This window comes from Mytilus californianus, unplaced genomic scaffold (assembly GCF_021869535.1).
Source record: "Mytilus californianus isolate M0D057914Y unplaced genomic scaffold, xbMytCali1.0.p SCAF_5, whole genome shotgun sequence".
Classification (NCBI taxonomy): Eukaryota; Metazoa; Mollusca; class Bivalvia; order Mytilida; family Mytilidae; genus Mytilus; species Mytilus californianus.
In genome coordinates this window covers 98,664,782-98,682,244 of record NW_026262701.1, presented here as the reverse complement: position 1 = coordinate 98,682,244, position 17,463 = coordinate 98,664,782, and the positions used below count along the sequence as shown (strand labels likewise).

Here is a 17,463-nt window from a genome sequence, read left to right as displayed (position 1 = left end):
CATGTTAGATTATCACGCAAGACAAGAAAGGTTAATATTTACATGAAATTTATATTTATAGCAAAATGTTTATGAATTTTTTTTTATGTCCCTGCCGAAGCCGAGGGGGCATTAAGTTTTACCCTTGTCCGTCCGTACGTCCCAAAATTGGTTTCCGTTCTCTAATTTAAGTTTGCCTCAACCAAATGTTATCAAACTTATACACAATGTTTATTACCACAAAACACAGATCAAGTTTGAATTTTGGTGGCGTAACTTTAACCGTTCTAGAGTTATGCCCCTTTATAAATGGAAAAATTGTAAAATTTTTGTCTAGCCTTGACGGCTAAGTTTTTCAGCAATTTTTCCATTTTTTTTCAAAAAATATCAATGTCATTATTCAAGTAATTTTTATACGACCGCAAAAAAATTTTTGTGGTCGTATATTGGTATGACGTTGGCGTCGTCGTCGTCCGGCGTCGTCGTCGTCGTCGTCGTCGTCGTCGTCTGGCGTCGTCCGGCGTCGTCCGAAGACACATTGGTTTTCGCACTCTAACTTTAGTTTAAGTGAATGGATCTCTATGAAATTTTACCACAAGGTTCAATACCACAAAAGGAAGGTTGGGATTGTTTTTGGGGGTTATGGTACCAACAGTAAAGGAATTAGAGGCCAAAAAGGGGCCAAAAATAAGCATTTTTGTAACTTCCAGACATAACTTGTGTGTTAGTGTATGGATCTCTCTGACATTGTACCACAAGGTTCCATATCACAAAAGGAATTCTGGGATTGATTTTGGGGGTAATTGCCTCAAAATTTTAGGAATTAGGGGCCAAAAAAGGGGCAAAAAACAAGCATTTTTCTAGTTTCATAACAATAACTTGTGTGTAAGTGTATGGATCTTTCTGAAATTGTACTACAAGGTTCCATATCACAAAGGGAAAGCTGGAATTGAGTTTGGGGGTAATTGCCGAAACGTTTAGGAATTGGGGGCCAAAAAGGGGCCAAAAATAAGCATTTTTCTAGTTTCCAGACAATAACTTGTGTTCAAGTGTATGGATCTCTCTGAAATTGTACTGCGAGGTACCATACCACAAAGGGAAGGCTGGGATTGATGATGGGGGTAATTGCCTCAATATTTTAGGAATTAGGGGCCAAAAAGGGGCAAAAAACAAGCATTTTTCTAGTTTCAGGACAATAACTTGTGTGTAAGTGTATGGATCTTTCTGAAATTGTACTACAAGGTTCCATATCACAAAGGGAAAGCTGGGTTTGAGTTTGGGGGTAATTGCCCTAAACGTTTAGGAATTTGGGGCCAAAAAGGGGCCAAAAAACACATTTTTCTAGTTTCCAGACAATAACTTGTGTTCAAGTGTATGGATCTCTCTGAAATTGTACTGCAAGGTACCATTCCACAAAGGGAAGGCTGGGATTGAGTTTGGGGGTGATGAATCATAAGGGGGTTCAAAATATTTGTGGGGGGGGGGATTTTTTTTTTTTTCATTTTTTTTTTCTTTTAAAATTTTCCATTTTAAGTTGGTTATTTCTGATTTATATTTAAAATCAAATAATAATGATATGGTAGGAGATACACACCAAACAGGATGTGTAAATTATTATATAATAAGTATTGTGCAATAGCAAGAAATTTTCAATTGCGCAGTATTGCACAATAGCAAGAAATCTTCAATTGCACAGTATTGCGCAATAGCAAGAAATCTTCAATTGCACAGTATTGCGCAATAGCAAGAAATATCCAATAGCACAATATTGCGCAATAGCAAGAAATTGTCAATTGTACAGTATTGCGCAATAGCAAGAAATATTTAATTGCACAGTATTGTGCAAAAGAAGATACTTCGTATAAATTGCTTATTTCTTGACCAATTTCAATGGGGTTTTATTCTTGAATTCTTGGGTTTCTTTAATATGCTGAATCTAACCGTGTATTTAGTTTTTGGATTTTGGGCCCCGTTTTTTTAATTGGTCCAAATTGAGGTCCAAAGGGTCCAAAATTAAACTTTGTTTGATTTCATCAAAAATTGAATTATTGGGGTTCTTTGATATGCCGAATCTAACCATGTATTTAGATTCTTAATTTTTGGTTCTGTTTTCAAATTGGTCTACATTAAGGTCCAAAGGGTCCAAAATTAAACTTAGTTTGATTTTAACAAAAATTGAAATCTTAGGGTTCTTTGATATGCTGAATCTAAACATGTATTTAGATTTTTGATTATGGGCCCAGTTTTCAAGTTGGTCCAAATCGGGGTCCAAAATTCAACTTTGTTTGATTTCAACAAAAATTGAATATATGGGGTTCTTTGATATGCTGAATCTAACCATGTATTTAGATTTTTGATTTTTGGGCCGCGTTTTCAACTTTGTCCACATTGAGGTCAAAAGGGTCCAAAATTAAACTTTGTTTGATTTCATCAAAAATTGAATTCTTGGGGTTCTTTGATATGCTGAATCTAACCATGTATTTAGATTTTGGATATTGGACCATAATAGGTGAATGTCCAATTTAAAATTTTTAAGTTCTTAGACCACATTCATTCTGTGTCAGAAACCTATGCTGTGTCAAATATTTAATCACAATCCAAATGCAAAGCTGTATCAAGCTTGAATGTTGTGTCCATACTTCCCCCAACTGTTCAGGGTTCGACCTCTGCGGTCGTATCAAGCTGCGCCCTGCGGAGCATTTTATTAAAATTGGAGTTATCTTCCTTTGTTCATGATTATAGTTAAATCAACTACAATCAATGCTTTATACAATGCAATGTTTAATTTTGCCTTCCACTGATAAAACACAGATCAAGTTGAATTTGGGTAGTGTTACTTTAACCATTATTGAGTTATGCCCCTTTATAAATCGAAAAATTGCAAAATTTTTAGTTTCCATTCTCTAACTTAAGTTTGCCCCAACCAAACATTATGAAACCTATACACAATGCTCATAACCACAAAACTAAGATCAAGTACAAATATTGTTTCCGTTCTCTAACTTTAGTTTGCCTCAACCAAATGTTATGAAACTTATACACAATGCTTATTACTACATAATACAGATTAAGTACGAAATTCAGTGGCGTCACTTTTACCATTCTTGAGTTATGTCCCTTTATAAACATAAAAATTGCTGAATTTTTCGTTTCCGTTCTCTAACTTTAGTTTGTCTCAACCAAATGTTATAAAACTTATACACAACCGTTCTAGAGTTATGGGTGTTTACAAATAGAAAAATTGCTGAATTTTTCGTTTCTGTTCTCTACTTAAGTTAGCCTCAACCAAATGTTATGAGACTTACACACAATGCTTATTACCACAAAGCTCGGATCAAGTTCAAATTTGGGTAGCGTCACTTTTACCGTTCTTCAGTTATGTCCCTTTATAACTATATGATATGCAAGCGGGGGCATCATCTTTGTCCACATGTGGACACAATCCACATTTATTTTATTTAAATTTAAGATAGAAACTGGTTCTTATAATAAAACAATGTTTGTTCTTGTAAATTTTATATCTTCTTATGACAGGAATCCTTTTATATTATGAAACAATTTACTATCTAGAAACTAGAATTTTTTTTAAATTGAACATTTTTTTTCTCTTTTGACATGTTTGAATAATATTTTATTTTTATTGATCATGGATTTTATAAAAGATTTTTTTAGATGTCAATTTTGTAATGAATCATGTTTTATTATTTTTTTTAAAGATATTAAAGTATAAACACTGTTTATTGATTTACTTCTTTTTCTTGTTTCAAAATTCCAATAGGGAACATATATTACATTATAGTCGTAAATAAACCATTTACTTCTTTTTTTCACAAATAATTTTCTGACTCAGTGTCTACATAACACAGTACCACAGTATTAAAACAAAATAAAAGACAAAAAGCTTTAAGGTAATGACATAAAAACTATCCAGAAATATAGCACAGCGATGCAAGGCAACACAACTGATTGTACGAATCATTTCACCACACGTGTTGCCCTGGTGCTATCCAAAAATCCTGGGGTGAACACTGCCTGTATTTTTCTTCTGTCTTCCAAAGTTACAGCATTAGATGCATTATAAATGTATGAATTGTACGGTATAAATATTAATGTTTTTAAGAAGATATGACTCAAACATAATGTTTATTTTTACAACAAACATTATAGAAGAAAATAGAACTTAAAATTTTTGCAAGAATTTCTATTTATATAATACTGTGAATGCAGAAATTTTTTGCATGCCTTTAGTTTGTGATTTTTGATGAATGGAAAAAAAAAATGTAAGATTAACTATTGCTATTTCATTAAATGTCCCTTACAAATATTGCTATTAAAGATTTAGCTTTTGCAATACCTTTTCTGGTGCAATTTTCCCAATGATTAAAATCTTTGCAAAAAAATTCTTTATTTACAGTCATGACAGTAACTATCACTTGACAATGGCATACATATCATTGTTTTATTATTTTTTTGTAGCGACCTTCATGTCTCATCATACAGATGCCAAGATTTGGTAAAGATTTTAAGATGTATAAAAGAATAGTCCCCAGTGTAGAATTAGATATAACAGATGTATTAGAAAAAGGTACTTTTCTCTCAATTTTCAGGCCTGAATTTAGAATTTAGTTTTCTTTCTATGTTTTTATACATTTACCAGCTAAGAATGTAACTCTTTATCATATTTGTAAAAAAAAATCTTCATTTCATAGTTTTTGTCAGAAACCGAAATAAACATTAACATACACTAGAATAGCTGATAATGACACAAAAGAAAAACTATATAGTAAACAAAGCGGCATGATGTTATAATCTGATTTGTTTCTTTGTCTAAAGGCTGATAAGTGTACATGAGATGTGTTATTAAAAGCTGAGCAGGGCTTTATTAACCTAAGGGTTTCTGGTCTTGCTGTCATAAACTTTTGAGAAAGAGTATCATACAGGTACTTGAACTCAAATGAACCAATAGAAATACTGGATTTGGTGTTTCCAGCACAAATTTTGTACTCTGAGTACTGAGTAAAGCTTTATGACCGAAGGCCCTAGTCTTCTTATTTATAGGTTTTAGTGCTGCGGTAGGTAACACTTTATATTTTGAAAATGAGAAGAGTCTTGTTTTATTTTCAGCCCCCCGAGAGTGTAATATATGTGGAGATTTAGCCTGTTTTGAATGTAGAGAATGTTATAATACCCATGGTGATGGTCTGAATACGATAGCTTTCTGTAAACCTTGTAAAGATAGGGTAGGTAATCATATGATACACAGGTTTATATTGCCATATCTGTACATTGTGGTAGACATTTATATCCACTTCTCTTTCTATAGAAATAAGAAGATGTGGTATGAGTGCCAATGAGACAACTCTCCATCCAAGTCTCAATGTGTTAAAAGTAAACAATTATAGGTCAAAGTACGGCCTTCAACACAGAGCCTTGGCTACCCATATCCACAATTTGATGAAGCTTCCGCAGAATCTTTACCATATAACGCCATTGTGCAGCTCCTATTTTGATTATAGTCCAAATTATTTTTAGGGTTTCCCTTACCAAAGCATGGACTTTTTTGGGGGGATACTCATTTTGTATCTGCAACTTCTCCTAAACCAGTTATTAAAATTGAGAATGGAAACGGGGAATGTGTCAAAGAGACAACAACCCAACCAAAGTGCAGAAAACAGCCCAAGGCCACCAATGGGTCTTCAACACTGCGAGAAAATTCCGCACCGAGGCGGGCTTCAACTGGCCCCTAAACAGTAATGTATACTTGTTCATTGTCATGCTAAACTCTGAAACATATAAATGAACTCTCGCTCGGACACACACTCCATTATCTTTTTATACGACCGCAAAAAAATTTTTGTGGTCGTATATTGGTATGACGTTGGCGTCGTCGTCGTCCGGCGTCGTCATTGTCGTCGTCGTCGTCCGGCGTCGTTTGGCGTCGTCCGAAGACACATTGGTTTTCGCACTCTAACTTTAGTTTAAGTGAATGGATCTTTATGAAATTTTACCACAAGGTTCAATACCACAAAAGGAAGGTTGGGATTGATTTTGGGGGTTATGGTAATAACAGTAAAGGAATTAGGGGCCAAAAAGGGGCCAAAAATAAGCATTTTTGTAACTTCCAGACATAACTTGTGTGTTAGTGTATGGATCTCTCTGACATTGTACCACAAGGTTCAATATCACTAAAGGAATGCTGGGATTGATTTTGGGGGTAATTGCCTCCAAATTTTAGGAATTAGGGGCCAAAAAAGGGGCAAAAAACAAGCATTTTTCTAGTTTCATGACAATAACTTGTGTGTAAGTGTATGGATCTTTCTGAAATTGTACTACAAGGTTCCATATCACAAAGGGAAAGCTGGGTTTGAGTTTGGGGGTAATTGCCCTAAACGTTTAGGAATTTGGGGCCAAAAAGGGGCCAAAAAACACATTTTTTTCTAGTTTCCAGACAATAACTTGTGTTCAAGTGTATGGATCTCTCTGAAATTGTACTGCAAGGTACCATACCACAAAGGGAAGGCTGGGATTGAGTTTGGGGGTGATGAATCATAATGGGGGTTCAAAAAATTTTGGGGGGGGATTTTTTTTTTTTTCCTTTTTTTCTTTTTTTCCTTTTTGTTTCTTTTAAAATTTTCCATTTTAAGTTGGTTATTTCTGATTTATATTTAAAATCAAATAATAATGATATGGTAGGAGATACACACCAAACAGGATGTGTAAATTATTATATAATAAGTATTGTGCAATAGCAAGAAATTTTCAATTGCACAGTATTGCACAATAGCAAGAAATCTTCAATTGCACAGTATTGCGCAATAGCAAGAAATCTTCAATTGCACAGTATTGCGCAATAGCAAGAAATATCCAATAGCACAATATTGCGCAATAGCAAGAAATTGTCAATTGTACAGTATTGCGCAATAGCAAGAAATATTTAATAGCACAGGATTGTGCAAAAGAAGATACTTCCTATAAATTGCTTATTTCTTGACCAATTTCAATGGGGTTTTATTCTTGATTTCATGGGGTTCTTTAATATGCTGAATCTAACCGTGTATTTAGTTTTTGGATTTTGGGCCCCGTTTTTAAATTGGTCCACATTGAGGTCCAAAGGGTCCAAAATTAAACTTTGTTTGATTTCATCAAAAATTGAATTATTGGGGTTCTTTGATATGCCGAATCTAACTGTGTATTTAGATTCTTAAATTTTGGTTCCGTTTTCAAATTGCTCTACATTAAGGTCCAAAGGGTCCAAAATTAAACTTAGTTTGATTTTAACAAAAATTGAATTCTTAGGGTTCTTTGATATGCTGAATCTAAACATGTATTTAGATTTTTGATTATGGGCCCAGTTTTCAAGTTGGTCCAAATCGGGGTCCAAAATTAAACTTTGTTTGATTTCAACAAAAATTGAATATATGGGGTTCTTTGATATGCTGAATCTAACCATGTATTTAGATTTTTGATTTTTGGGCCCCGTTATCAACTTTGTCCACATTGAGGTCAAAAGGGTCCAAAATTAAACTTTGTTTGATTTCATCAAAAATTGAATTATTGGGGTTCTTTGATATGCCGAATCTAACCGTGTATTTAGATTCTTAATTTTTGGTTCCGTTTTCAAATTGGTCTACATTAAGGTCCAAAGGGTCCAAAATTAAACTTAGTTTGATTTTAACAAAATTGAATTCTTAGGGTTCTTTGATATGCTGAATCTAAACATGTATTTAGATTTTTGATTATGGGCCCAGTTTTCAAGTTGGTCCAAATCGGGGTCCAAAATTAAACTTTGTTTGATTTCAACAAAAATTGAATATATGGGGTTCTTTGATATGCTGAATCTAACCATGTATTTAGATTTTTGATTTTTGGGCCCCGTTATCAACTTTGTCCACATTGAGGTCAAAAGGGTCCAAAATTAAACTTTGTTTGATTTCATCAAAAATTGAATTCTTGGGGTTCTTTGATATGCTGAATCTAACCATGTATTTAGATTTTGGATATTGGACCATAATAGGTGAATGTCCAATTTAAAATTTTTAAGTTCTTAGACCACATTCAATCTGTGTTAGAAACCTATGCTGTGTCAAATATTTAATCACAATCCAAATCCAAAGCTGTATCAAGCTTGAATGTTGTGTCCATACTTCCCCCAACTATTCAGGGTTCGACCTCTGCGGTTGTATCAAGCTGCGCCCTGCGGAGCATTTTATTATTATATAATAAGAGCATAAACCTAAAGCATGATGAGGCACAATTCATTGAAACTATCCCGCAATCTTTACTATATGATGCTATTGTGCACCTCCAATTTTGTTTTTAACAGAATTATTCTGGGTGTTTCCTTTGCCATTGTTTTATTTGGGTAGAATTTTTTTGTGTTGTAATTTCAGAATTAACAGTATATCAGATCCTGCAAAATAATATTTCTACTCATGGACTTTAGACCTTTTTTTTTTTTTATAACAACTGATGCATCCAAAAGGGTCCTGCAAAAAAAGACTCTTTGTAATATGTAGCTGTTTTAACCTAAGTGATATTTAATATAAAACAAATGTATTGTAGAATCATCTACACAAATTACGAGCTCGACATCAACCCCAGAAAATATGTGTTCCTGAAGAATACTTGGAGTATCATAGTCATCAGAAAACTATTACGGGACAAAATCCATCAATTAGTCGTGACAAAATGGAACTGTTTGCTGTTGTTTGTATACAAACAAGTCATTATGTGTCGTTTGTCAAATGTGGACCGGGAAAAGATGCACCCTGGGTATTCTTTGATTCCATGGCTGATAGAATGGGTAAGATAATTTGGGGGAGGAGAGATTGTCATTGTTCTGTGCATGTTTGTTTAACAAGAGGAAATAATGCTGCAAAGTCAAAATAAAGCAAAAGCTTCCATTACTAAATTCTCTAAGGAATTTTATAACTGTGAATTCAGAAATTATTGTGAGATTTTGATTAATTCGAATAATGCAACTAGGTGAGTATTGCAATAAAAGGAACTCAAACTCTGATATTTATTACATACATCTGTATGCAGAATTTCCTGAAATCGCAATTATTAATCTCGCATTTTTGTCCATTCTTCAAAAATCACAATAACTTCTGTATTTACAGTACTTACCCTACTTAGATTATTAACAGTTTTGTGATATGGGAATATATCCTAACAGAATGAGGTAAAGAAAAATTTTTGTTGTAATTTTTTTTATTATCTTTCACTTTAAGTTTTAAATTATTCTGCCTTAATATTTGAGACGAGAAAAAAAATCTAAATTGGTCAAACAAGAGGCAATTAACTGAGGTAGTCACGTTTTTAACCAGTTATTCTGACAGAAACCAGACATTTGATTTCGGTTTGCTCTTCAAGAGTTATTGTCCTTGATTGATTGAAAAAGGGCACTTTATGTTGGTTTCTGTTCATTCACTTGAGATCTGTTTAACCACTGCTTTTTATACGACCGCAAAAATTAAAAAAATTTTCAAAGTATATTGGTATGACGTTGGCGTCGTCGTCGTCGTCGTCGTCGTCTGGCGTCGTCCGGCGTCGTCCGAAGACACATTGGTTTTCGCACTCTAACTTTAGTTTAAGTGAAGGGATCTCCATGAAATTTTACCATAAGGTTCAATACCATGAAAGGAAGGTTGGGATTGATTTTGGGGGTTATGGTACCAATAGTTAAGGAATTAGGGGCCAAAAAGGGGCCAAAAATAAGCATTTTTGTAACTTCCAGACAATAACTTGTGTGTAAGTGTATGAATCTCTCTGACATTGTACCACAAGGTTCCATATCACAAAGGGAAGGCTGTAATTGATTTTGGGGGTAATTGCCTCAAAATTTTAGGAATTAGGGGCCAAAAAGGGGCAAAAAACAAGCATTTTTCTAGTTTCATGACAATAACTTGTGTGTAAGTGTTTGGATATTTCTGAAATTGTACTACAAGGTTCCATATCACAAAGGGAAAGCTGGAATTGAGTTTGGGGGTAATTGCCGAAACGTTTAGGAATTGGGGGCCAAAAAGGGGCCAAAAATAAGCATTTTTTCTAGTTTCCAGACAATAACTTGTGTTCAAGTGTATGGATCTCTCTGAAATTGTACTGCAAGGTACCATACCACAAAGGGAAGGCTGGGATTGAGTTTGGGGGTGATGAATCATAAGGGGTTCAAAAAATTGGGGGGGGGGGGGGGGATTTTTTTTTTTTCTTTATTTTTCTTTTTTTCCTTTTTTTTTTTCTTTAAAATTTTCCATTTGAAGTTGGTTATTTCTGATTTATATTTAAAAGCAAATAATAATGATATGGTAGGAGATACACACCAAACAGGATGTGTAAATTATATAATAATTATTGTGCAATAGCAAGAAATTTTCAATTGCACAGTATTGCACAATAGCAAGAAATCTTCAATTGCACAGTATTGCGCAATAGCAAGAAATCTTCAATTGCAATGTATTGCGCAATAGCAAGAAATATCCAATAGCACAATATTGCGCAATAGCAAGAAATTGTCAATTGTACAGTATTGCGCAATAGCAAGAAATATTCAATTGCACAGTATTGTGCAAAAGAAGATACTTCGTATAAATTGCTTATTTCTGGATCAATTTCAATGGGGTTTTATTCTTGAATTCTTGGGGTTCTTTAATATGCTGAATCTAACCGTGTATTAAGTTTTTGGATTTTGGGCCCCGTTTTTAAATTGGTCCACAGTGAGGTCCAAAGGGTCCAAAATTTAACTTTGTTTGATTTCATAAAAAATTGAATTATTGGGGTTCTTTGATATGCCAAATCTAACCGTGTACTTAGATTCTTAATTTTTGGTTCCGTTTTCAAATTGGTCTACATTAAGGTCCAAAGGGTCCAAAATTAAACTTAGTTTGATTTTAACAAAAATTGAATTTTTAGGGTTCTTTGATATGCTGAATCTAAACATGTATTAAGATTTTTGATTATGGGCCCAGTTTTCAAGTTGGTCCAAATCGGGGTCCAAAATTAAACTTTGTTTGATTTCAACAAAAATTGAATATATGGGGTTCTTTGATATGCTGAATCTAACCATGTATTTAGATTTTTGGGCCCCGTTATCAACTTTGTCCACATTGAGGTCAAAAGGGTCCAAAATTAAACTTTGTTTGATTTCATCAAAAATTGAATTCTTGGGGTTCTTTGATATGCTGAATCTAACCATGTATTTAGATTTTGGATATTGGACCATAATAGGTGAATGTCCAATTTAAAATTTTAAAGTTCTTAGACCACATTCATTCTGTGTCAGAAACCTATGCTGTGTCAAATATTTAATCACAATCCAAATTCAGAGCTGTATCAAGCTTGAATGTCGTGTCCATACTTACCCCAACTGTTCAGGGTTCGACCGCTGTGGTCGTATCAAGCTGCGCCCTGCGGAGCATGTTATTAAATTTTAATATGTTGTTACTGATATCATATAAGGTCAGGTTGATGTCATATAAGGTCAGGTTGATATCATATAAGGTCAGGATGATAATGACAAATTTCACTTTTGTAGTTCAGTTTTGTTATTTGTTTGATGCCCTTAGTAGATTAAACAACGACACTAAAAAATGTAATAAAAACCCGGCGGTTTGTCATTTTGACAGCCTCTTGTTAAGCAGTTGGACTAAATAAAAGAATTTTGTTACAAAAAAAAATAAATTCTGCCATGTATGCTTCTGATTGTATATTATTTTTAGAAAATGAAAATTAGGTTTTCAATAGGGCTTATTGGGTACTTTTATATGTGTGGTCACTACTTTCAATTGTGCCAAACAATAATCACTAAGTGAGTAATTTTTGTAGCAGATATCCTTGTTGTTATTCAATTTAAAGGTAGAAAGATTAGGTCTAATGGGGTTTTAGAGGAGATAAAAATTATGATCAAGAAGGCACATATGTCAAACTGAAATGGTAAATTTCCCCACAAATAATGTCCATTCATATCAATCACTACATAGTAGAGAAACAATGGTTCAGATTCCTAAGAAAACCTTTGCAAAAGTTCAAAACGGAAAATTTAGTGGGAAAGGATAGATCAGTCTGATATGGAAGTGGTGTTAACGGCAGTTTTGAAGTTTTCAGTTTAATAGCTCAAAAAGTTTTTTTTTAAGTAATGTTCAAGCTACTTTACTTTTAATTGAGTAATTATTAATTCCATCAATGAGGGATAATATAGGTTTATTATGTTTTCTTTACAGGAGAGCAAAGTGGCTACAACATTCCAGAGGTACAGTTTTGTCCTGATTTAAATAAGTGGTTGTCACCTGAATACAACAAAGAGATAATTAAACGTGAAGACGACAAAGATTTACCAGAGAATATCAAACGTCTGCTATGTGATGCTTACATGTGCATGTATCAATATAGTGATGTAGCCATGTTTAAATAATGTTGTGAAAATATCTCTCAATTCTGTCACGGATATTTATAACTGTCCAGAAGAAAAAGAAGATTCAAAATGTGAACTTTTTCTGAAATTTGTTAATATGATATTCAGATTTCTAAAAAGGACATTTAAACTTGTTAAAGATTTAAAAAGAATTGAAGAATATTAAGTTAAACTAGGGAAAGTAACATCACAAGTATTTTCACAAAATTTATTTTAAGTCTTTCAAAAATTACACAATCATAATCATTCCTGCGATTTTGTTTACAACTGTCAAATATTGATAAGTAATAATGAAGATGAAGATAAGGTGAAGATATATGATAAAAACAAAGTCCCATGTTTAATCTGTTTTTCTTATGAAATGGATAAATGGGGTTTTAAAATCAAAAAAATTTTGGGATGATTGGGTAGACAACTATATCTACTCTTGACTGGAATTGATTAATGTAACATGTTTAGAACCATTTCATTTTGTAGTTGAAAAGATAATTAAGCATTGTCATACAAGCTTAGACATTGAATCTGCATAGAACTAACTTACTCAGAACAAACATTTGTTAACAGTTACAGGACAGACACAGCTCTTCTATTGGGTTATAATTTATATTGTAACCTCTATATGTTGACAATAATTGGAAGTAATCTCATATTTTTTATTCACTTTGAAATAGTTTGGAAAGAAACAAGATTTTTTTATCCCAGTAATGGTTTTATTAAAAGGGCATTGTAAACTAGACAAACAACATCTTCTATATATGTATATTTACAAATGACAATGTTATGATTTTAGTAATTTTATATCAGTTACTGTGGATTTACAATTATGTTTGGCATAAAAACTGTGGTTCATTTTGTGGGTATAGGTGAGCTATGAATTTTAATGTTCAACATGATACTTTTCCTATAGACTTCAATGCAGAATTTGTCAAAACCACAAAAATCATGTATCCACAAAAATACAATTCTTCATCAAACCACCAAAATTAATATACACTAAAAAAAATATTCTCAGAAGTCCATTGCCTGATATGCCTGAAGGACAAAGACAATTCTACAAGGTCACAATTCTTAAAAGAGCTTTTTTATGCCCCACCTACGATAGTAGTAGGGGCATTATGTTTTCTGGTCTGTGCGTCCGTTAGTTCGTACGTCTGTCCCGCTTCAGGTTAAAGTTTTTGGTCAAGGTAGTTTTTGATGAAGTTGAAGTCCAATCAACTTGAAACTTAGTACACATGTTCCCTATAATATGATCTTTCTAATTTTAAAGCCAAATTAGAGTTTTGACCCCCCAATTTCATGGTCCACTGAACATAGAAAATGATAGTGCGAGTGGGGCATCAGTGAACTATGGACACATTCTTGTTCTCTTGGGAGAGAGTGGAGGGAGAGGGACTATGTCACTTGAAAGTTTTTTTGAAATAATTTTACTTGTACATGTATGAAGAATTATGACTATAGTTCTTTAATGTATAAAAAGATATGAAGTTGTCTTAAAAATTTTAAACCAAAGGAAAGCAATATGTAGTAGAGAACATAAAAGAAATATTTATACTGAAATCTTAGCATCACAATATTAAAAGAAAATCTGCATTAGCAAATGTGTCGGTGTAGACAGTAGAGCATTTTTTGTAGCAGATTGTATGATTAAAATGTTTGTCCCCTTTCATAATATCAAGTCACACTGTTATATAATTTGGATTTTTTAAGAAAAAACTATGTTATAGCTTGGAGATATCTGCTCTTCTTATTATCACACATTGTATTGTTTTATTTTTCTCTGAATGAATGACTTTGAATAGATGGATATTTGCATAGTCCCTTTAATGAAAAGTAGTTAATTGTCATTGCATTATCTGCTAAATACCTTAGTCTAAATTTTTTATCAGTTAGATATAATATAAGCAATATTAGAAAGATCTTTTTTTACTTACTTTTTACAGTGAAACCTACCCATATCAAACCCCTTTTGGACTAATGATTTTATTTGATCAACACTGCTCAACAGTTAAATACATTTTTTTTGTTCAAGAGTTAATTTTAAACAGGCGCCCAGTTTACACAAGATTCTGTCTAAATAGATTTCACTGCAATAAGTATTGAATGTTTAGCCAAATTAAGTGATGTAAAATTCAACAGCAGTACAAAATGTATATTTACTATATTTCCTTTTATTAAAGTAAGATGTTTTTTGGTCAATCTATGACTTTTATCTATGCAATTTAACAATTTCTACCTTTTTAATCTCACTATGATGTATATTTTCTGATGAAAGTTTTAATTTTTTTTATTGGGTAGAACATGTATACTTAGCTACAAAACTTTAACTTCATAGTGAAAACAAAGGTATACTATGACTAAGTGGGAAAGCACAAGTAAAATGCAAATTACGGATCATCTCAGAAGTTCTCATAGACATACTAATTTTTTAATAATTTAAACTTTATATTTAGCCGGAAAAAAAACATACATATGTCGGTTTTAATCCACACAAAAATGTCAAGATTTTTTGCTAGTTTTCCAAATGATAGCCGGCGATTAGGAACATTTTTTATTTCTGTACTTGGAAAAGATGGAACAAAAAAATAGATATTGTACATAATTTGTCTTCTTGATAAATCTTGAGATTACTTATTTGGAAACCAAGTAAAATATCATGTGAAGCAAATACACTTATTTATAAAAATGTTGCTTAATTTTTATCAAGTTTTGTAGTTAACTAAATTATTTAACAGTATGGAGAAACATACAATTGCATGGGAACTTCTGAGGTGATCTTTACCAATATATTGTTTTACAACAACAAAAACTGACAAGATTGTGTGATCTGAGTATGTGTATGATGATCACATGATACATTACATATGAACATGTGATCTGAGTATGTGGATATGATGATCACATGACAAATTACATTTAAAGACATGTGATCTGAGTATAAATGTTGATCACATAAGTCTAGTATGAGTCTTTCTGTAATGGCAGCTGAATACCAGATTGTATTAAAGTACATGTGTTAGTGTGGTGCCTAAGTATTAGAGTGGTCAGTTTATGTTATGTTATAAATGAAAGGTTTGGTTTGACCAAAGAGGGAGTTATAGATTGTTGTTGTTATAGAGTTGAACTTGTTTCTCAGTGGCCAGTTTTATGTTAGAATCTGTTTGTTTTATAGATGATGTAATTGCAATTGACTGTTTACTTTGTAAACCAAACACACCTTGAACAGAGTTTTTTAACTTATAAATAGGCTAGAGGTAGCACATATTGCCGAAAAATGTCTTTTGAACATTTCTACATTTGATTTTCCACTTAACAATAGAATTTATTATAAAAGTATGAAACTTCATTACTGTTTTTTATTGCACATTTGTAAGTGAATTTATGACCAAAATACATATATATCTCTGACAAACCAAAAACCTTAAAAAAATGCTGAAATTCTTGTTGTTTTCATGGGTTGGTTTTGTCACTTGTTTTTCATTGAGAAGTGCAAATATTTCCAGATAGTGGGGGTTATCAACAGATTATATAGGAGTTATTCAAGAACTGAAAATTTAATACAAATTTCTGTTGTTCACAGCTAGAATGAAACCTGATTTTTATATACACATGAGACTGCTTGGCAACAATTATATATAAAAAGTAATCAGAATGTCACACCTTATCAACCTTATATGAGCAATGTTACCAAGAAATTCCAAGAGTTTGTTGATTAAATTAAGAATTAGCACAATATCTGAACTGAAAGATTAACAACATCTTCATAATTTAAAATGGCGGACAATTTCCTTGTATGAAGTTGACTTACACATGACACATACATTTCATTTAGGTATGATTTGAAACTCTCATGCTTACATATTACACTGACAAGCATTGGTTTGTATTTTTTAGAATATTTGACAAAATGTTGTTAGAACATTGTATTTTTTCTGCTCTGTATAAAGATGTGCAGTGTGTCTTCCATGTTAAAGTTGTGATGTTCGTATTTCTTCAACCCCTTATAGAAATCGTGATTTTTTTGCCAATAGAAAATTTGTGATTATTTTCTGCCCAACGACTCTGTATAGATTAGCTTAGATTGGCTGTGTTGTCTGCCTGATTGTTAACTTATTTATAAATACTTGATGTTTATTCTTTTTATAATAAAATGCAATAAATCTTATGATCTCCAGTCATTTTCATTAGTCTGTCAGCCAATTCAGAGCTCATATTTTTGTAATGTATTATACAGGATGCCAACTGTATTACTGGAATACTATATGTGGCTTAAGAAAAACAGCAATAATATATGATTATATCTCAGGAATGCATGAATCTTGTGTAGGTATCCCTCCTCTAATTTCATGATATCCAATCTATCAGATCATTCTAAAACATTCTATTTACAGCTGAACTATTTGAGTGTGTACTTCATGCACAATTTATGCTTGTTTGTTAGGTGAACTAAAAATTCTATATTAATCTTAAAAACTGGTCAAACAGGTTTTTCAATTACTCTTTTGTAGCCTGTCCCATTGGCTAGTATTAACTATTGTTACTCTTCAGAAGGTACTAAACTAAGTTACTGGTATATAGATTTTATAACAAGCAAACATTTTTTAAATATTTAAGATATATATACTGTAAACTTGCTGAAATGTCTCACCTGCTTTACTTATAATGATTGAATTTCATACCATACATAAACTATAGGACTATGCCTTATAGTATCCGTGAAACAGACCTAATTACGAAAATTGAACATTGATGAATGAACAATAAAAATGAGGTCACGGTCAGATAAATCTTGCCGGACAACATGAACACCATGCAATCATTCCATACACCGATTATAGTTGACCTATTGCTTGAAGTATCTGAGAAACAGAAATAACTATGAAAACTTAACATTGACTAATGAACCATGGATATGATGTCAAGGTCAGATGAAATCTGCCAGACAGATATATACACCTTACAATTATTCCACACATCAAATATAGTTGTCCTATTGCTTATAGTATCTGAGCTACAGACTTGACAACAAAAACTTATCACTAATCAATGAAATGAGGTCGAGGTCATGTGAATCCTGT

The 17,463-nt window shown here is 32.5% G+C and overlaps 1 protein-coding gene across 1 annotated transcript in view; it reads left to right on the top strand.

Moving 5' to 3' along the window:
* The window catches only part of LOC127700353 (ubiquitin carboxyl-terminal hydrolase CYLD-like), a 46,623-nt gene extending 30,073 nt beyond the window's left edge, over positions 1 to 16,550 (top strand). Inside the window, exons 10-13 of the mRNA XM_052203784.1 lie at positions 4,456 to 4,564; positions 5,104 to 5,219; positions 8,542 to 8,782; positions 12,198 to 16,550. Of these exons, the coding sequence (XP_052059744.1) occupies positions 4,456 to 4,564; positions 5,104 to 5,219; positions 8,542 to 8,782; positions 12,198 to 12,388 (657 nt within the window). The 3' untranslated portion in view covers positions 12,389 to 16,550. The remainder of the gene's footprint in view (positions 1 to 4,455; positions 4,565 to 5,103; positions 5,220 to 8,541; positions 8,783 to 12,197) is intronic.
* The last annotated feature ends 913 nt before the right edge of the window (positions 16,551 to 17,463 follow it).